Source organism: Sinocyclocheilus anshuiensis, unplaced genomic scaffold (assembly GCF_001515605.1).
Source record: "Sinocyclocheilus anshuiensis isolate Anshui unplaced genomic scaffold, SAMN03320099.WGS_v1.1 scaffold534, whole genome shotgun sequence".
Classification (NCBI taxonomy): domain Eukaryota; kingdom Metazoa; phylum Chordata; class Actinopteri; order Cypriniformes; family Cyprinidae; genus Sinocyclocheilus; species Sinocyclocheilus anshuiensis.
In genome coordinates, this window is record NW_015547712.1 from 495,416 (window position 1) to 500,764 (window position 5,349).

Genomic DNA, 5,349 nt, shown 5'->3' on the forward strand with positions numbered 1-5,349 from the left:
TCTTACTAGAGAAGTGTGAAGTGTGACATAATATAGGGGAGGGCGATGCACAAAGTAACGGGGGGGCTTAGTTGTAACACACGTGGTTTGAATATTTCTTTTACCATAGTAGAATTAAAATTCTGGTTTAAGTAATTTTTTTATCTCAGTTTTTACTATTAATTTAAAATGAGACAAATCTGCTATTATTTTAATCTCCAATCTGTTATTTATCGATCCCGGGGGGCTACCGACGCGCGGAGGGTGGCGTTCGAGAGGGCTCCTCGAGCTGAAGGGAATTTAACCACCCGTAACTCCCGAACCCTGGGGGCTATCCACACGGGGGTGGTCTCATTCGAAAGAGGGCCTCGAGGCGTACACTCGATTCGCGTTCGAGAGGGTTCCTCGAGCTGAAGGGATCCCCTGAATTTTGTGTGAATTTGCCACGCCTTTACGGAGATATGGCCGTTCAAAGTTTCAATAGTTTTCCATAGACTTAAGCTTGAAAGCGTTTCATCCAGATCGCCAGTAGCAAACAATGGAGCATGCTCTGCTGGACAAACTAAGTAATTACACCATTTACAAGCATTGTATACGGCCGATAATATCGGCTAAACGATATATCGGTCGGGCTCTAATAGATACTTACTGTAAACTATGAGGTGAATTGGTCTCCGCTGTCTTTCAGGGCTGTAGAGGTCCTTTCTAGGTGCTGATCCACCATCTGGTCTGAATATATACTGGATCCGTATTGTAGCAGCCTAAACAATGTATAAACCCCTGTTACTTACAGTTGTTAATGATGTGTTTGCCTTCTGTCTAAGGTGGGTGTTCTGCCCAAGATGTCTTTCCCTCCTCATCTCAACCGGCCACAAATAGGCATCCCAACGTTGCCGCCAGGAATCCCTCCACCACAGTTTGCTGGGTTTCCACCGTCAATGCCTCCTGGTAATCAAGATAAACTAGATTTATCAGACCTTGTGTAGGCATATTAGTATTCATGTGGCTCAACTGTTAGATCATAGAGTTAGCAACGGCGAGATCATGGGTTTGAATTACATGGAATACACACTGGCAGTTGCTTTGGATAAAAGAGTCAGCTAAATGCATAGGCTACATGTTGATTATAATGGCAGCTTTCATTGAAATCCAGAGCATTCAGTCAGCTTTTATGAAAGTGTCAACTGTTTCATCTTGATTATACAGCATGGTGTTGCTTGCTTTGAGTATTCAAAGTTAGAATAACAGATTTGTTGTCATGCTTAATGTAATATTTTCAAGGAAGGTTATGGTCTGTTTAGTTGTTTTTTTAAGCGGCCGCATTAGATCTCTTATGCATTGCTAGGTGAACAGTTTCTATGCTAAATGAGCCTAAATGATTATAAAATGTAATTTTGACAAATTCAAATTAGGGTGAACATTATTTTCTGATGTTGTTGATTTTTCCCCTTTATAGGAACCCCAATGATTCCTGTCCACATGGGCATTATGGCCCCAGCCCCTGCGGTAATGTTATTTAATTATAGAAAAATTTAATTTCTTTGAATTACTTTAGTAATTTCCAGTCTAAATATACGTATGTATGCATTGCTATATTATAGGGTTGGGTTAAAAATATTGATATCCAAATTTTATTTGATTTTCATTCTGAAAAACCAATATCGATTCTTAAATCCCAAGAATCGTTCTTTTAGTCTTTTTTTTTCTTTTTTTTTTTTTTTTTCATTTGAGGCGTGAATAAAAATAAACACTAACTAAACATTATTTGTGCACACATCCCATATAATAAACGATCATCTTTGTTACTTTTGATATGAAAAAGTCTCAGCTTTCAAATTCTGTCAGTTTTATCACAGAATTAAAAACATTTTTTGGCATGCTTTAAAGGGTCATGAAACCCTAAAACATTTTTTGAAACGTTAACATATGTACAGGTTGCACACCAGTGAAAACAACAGTAGCACTCGTGTCTATTATTAAGGGAAAAGTTTTTATTTTTCTCTTTAATTTTTTTGGAGCCATTTCGTTCTTCCGGTTCAAAAAGCAAATTTGAACCAACGTCACGAAAAGTGATGTATATTAGTTAATTTGGAGTGGTGAGTGGCTGGAGAGTACGCGTCTGTGTCATCAGTTTTCTGAGCTTTTCTCAGTATTACTCATGAGAATGTACTCTTATGATCCAATCACAGTGCTGTATTATGCATGAGGTCGTATTACAGCAGAGAATTTAAAATCTCATGAAAGAGCTTCTGCGCTGTCAGTTCAGCTCTGTAAACATGACCGTAACAATATTTTATAAGTAACAACATTTACTCCAAACCTGAACCACCACCGTGTATGCGCACATATCATGTCTACTTCAAATGAAATATGCACAAATAAGGGCACTGATACAGTAGCACGTCTGATCATGATCGTGATGACATGGCGGATTATTGTGATTCACAGCAAACAATGATATAGACCAAAAAGTAAACAAAATTAACTACGGCTTTTTAAAAAATGTTTTAAACTGATGTGTGTCATTTGTTCAGAGACTTCAATGCTGGTAATATAGTCCAATATCACTGCTAACAAATAATAATTTATCAAAGCATATTTGATTTGTAGTTGTTAGTAATCTCTAATGCTAAGACTTCTTGAGAGTTCGTTATCATTATTAGTATATTTTTTAAAACATATCAAGGTAGCCCCTACCTCCGTTGTTGTTTTTTTTTTTTCTGCTCATTTTTTAATATTCATTTGTCTGTATAATGAGTGTTTTGTAGGTCTGTGTTTTATTGGTTGTTTTCTCCCCTCTTCACTCCCACTTTTCCACAGCTTTACATGCCCATTTCTGGAGTCTTTTTCAAATCTAAGGTGTGAAAGACCAGTGCTAAAACAGGGGGGTTTCATGACACTTTAATGTGGTGTGACACTTTAGTACTAGTTACAGCACAAAATAAACATGAATGAACATCAGAAGGTGTTGAAAGAAACCGTACAACTTACTGAAATGTATCCTGTCTCATCTAATCGCTCAATCAGTGTTTCGACCACAGAGAGATGTCAATAAAATAGCTTGTAAGCAATGTCACATGACATATTTATTTTAGAAAAGTCATTCAATGTCCATAATTTTGTTAGTAAGCTAGAAAAAATAACTTTAGAGAGATGTTTGCTAAATATATGCACTACATAATTAGAAACATAGTTATAGCGTTAGAATATTATATTATTATATAACAATTATATTGTTACAAAATTTATATAAAACAATGTAAATATAAAATGTCTGCATTCAGCAGTTTTATTGTATCTAATATAAACAGATATTGAAATTGATACTCTGTTGTTAATTTTAACCTGTCAGGGATCTCCGTATAGTTTAAAGCATTTGTTGAGAGATTATTTTCCTTAAGAAAAATTGAATCCAAATGAATTGATATTGAACTGAATCAAAATCAAATCAATTTGTGAAATCTGGGTCAATACCCAGCCATAGTGTTTTACTCTGTTCTGAAGTATCTATCTCTATTTATGTATTTGCTCCGATTACATTGCTTTGAAGTAAATTCAAAGTGTTTAAAAATGTAGAATTAAGTAACAATCTCGTTAAAACAAGGCATGCTTTATCTTAATATGCAAAATATGCTATGGAGATGCTTCTTGTTAAATCAGATTTTTATAGGGATGCCATACCTCATTTTTATATTAGTCACCATCACATTAGTTTTTTGTCACATGGCTACATATTAAAGGATTAATTCACTCGTTATTTAAAATTTCCTGATAATTTACTCATCCCATGTCATCCAAGATGTTCATGTCTGTCTTTCTTCAGGTTTTTGAGGAAAACATTCCAGAATTTTTCTCCATTTAGTGGACTAAATGTATGTACTAAAGTATATAAATTTAGATTTTTTTTTATTTATTAGAGAATGACCGATCGTTTGGCTAGATAAGACCCTTATTCCTCGGCTGGGGTCGTGTAGAGCCCTTTGAAGCTGCAATGAAACCGCAGTTTGGACCTTCAGCCCTTTGATCCCCATTGAAGTCCACTATATGGAGAAAAATCCTGGAATGTTTTCCTCAAAAACCTTCATTTCTTTTCGACTGAAGAAAGACAGACATGAACATCTTGGATGACATGGGGGTGAGTAAAGTATCAGGAAATGTTAATTCTGGAGTGAACTAATCCTGTAATTGTGATGTAACGTATCAGGTTCTCGTGCCCACGGTGATGCCTGTGGTTAGTAAAGTTGCTGCTCCCAGGAAAGAAAGCGCTGCTCAGGCAAAAGACAGCAATGACAGCAGTGGCCCCACAACCACCGTGTTTGTGGGCAACATCTCTGAGAAAGCGTCTGACATGCTCATCAGACAGCTGCTGGCTGTGAGTATCACATCAGATCCAGTCCTTCCAGTCTCAATTAATCACTTATGCATTCTTTATACATTCTGCAATGTGGAGATCAGAGATGAAAAAAGTTTGAGTTTTACTCTAAAGTGAAATAGGTCTTGATAACATTTCATGTTAAGTGTTAGTTGGATTGATATTAATAATAACCACTTGTTTTTCAGAAATGTGGTTTGGTATTGAGCTGGAAACGAGTTCAAGGTGCCTCTGGGAAACTCCAAGGTAAACATTTTTTAACCCCCGAACTGATGTCTTCTGAGCCCGGTTAGTTGCACTAAAAATCAATATCGTGATAAGGCTTAGTGTGAGTTTCAAGTCATGCAGGCTGTGATTGAATTAAATAAATGAATGCTTCACCGGTCTCAAGCATGGTATTTACATGTGTAGTTCATGATTCAATGTTTCAGTGTCTGAGAACAGCTTCATTCATTTATGATCTGCGCTGAAATCAGCAGCGCATATTTTTATTTGCCTGCAACTCATTAAAATAACAGCTGGATGGTTTACTGTTTGAAAATGAATAAATTAAGACAAATATTAGTGTTGTAATTTTACAGTAAAAAATATATTTAGTTTTTTCTTTACAGTATTTATTGTACTGTATTATTACAATATATTTCTTATTTGAATATTTTTATAAAATCACAATCTCAATGATGTAGTCAATAATTAAAATAAAATAATGACAATTATTATTATTTTACAGTCATTGAAGTGGTCAGAAACTTTAAGCTTATGAAAACTTAAGTGGAATTTTTTTTTTTTAACTGAAATGGTTACTGAAAGAGGCTTGAATTGGTTCTTGTAAAAAGGTAAATCAAAGTAGTATAAATATTTATAAATATTTATAGTATAAATTTGTTATTTATTTTAATTTAAAATTAAATTATGTCTGAATTTATTATGTCTGTATAGGTCTTTTAAGTTTTTAGTTTTATTTAATTGGAGTTATTTTAATACTTCAACAAACTAAA

General features: G+C 34.8%; 1 protein-coding gene across 4 annotated transcripts in view; it reads left to right on the forward strand.

The window, feature by feature from the left end:
- The window catches only part of LOC107704053 (RNA-binding protein 25-like), a 26,541-nt gene that overhangs the window by 2,802 nt on the left and 18,390 nt on the right, over nt 1-5,349 (forward strand). For 2 of the 4 annotated variants that reach the window (XM_016506891.1, XM_016506893.1), the window contains 5 exons: nt 804-927; nt 1,436-1,485; nt 2,800-2,838; nt 4,184-4,351; nt 4,540-4,597. In XM_016506891.1, the coding sequence (XP_016362377.1) occupies nt 822-927; nt 1,436-1,485; nt 2,800-2,838; nt 4,184-4,351; nt 4,540-4,597 (421 nt within the window). In that variant the 5' untranslated portion in view covers nt 804-821. The remainder of the gene's footprint in view (nt 1-803; nt 928-1,435; nt 1,486-2,799; nt 2,839-4,183; nt 4,352-4,539; nt 4,598-5,349) is intronic. The other 2 variants (XM_016506892.1, XM_016506894.1) reach the window with 1 other exon arrangement.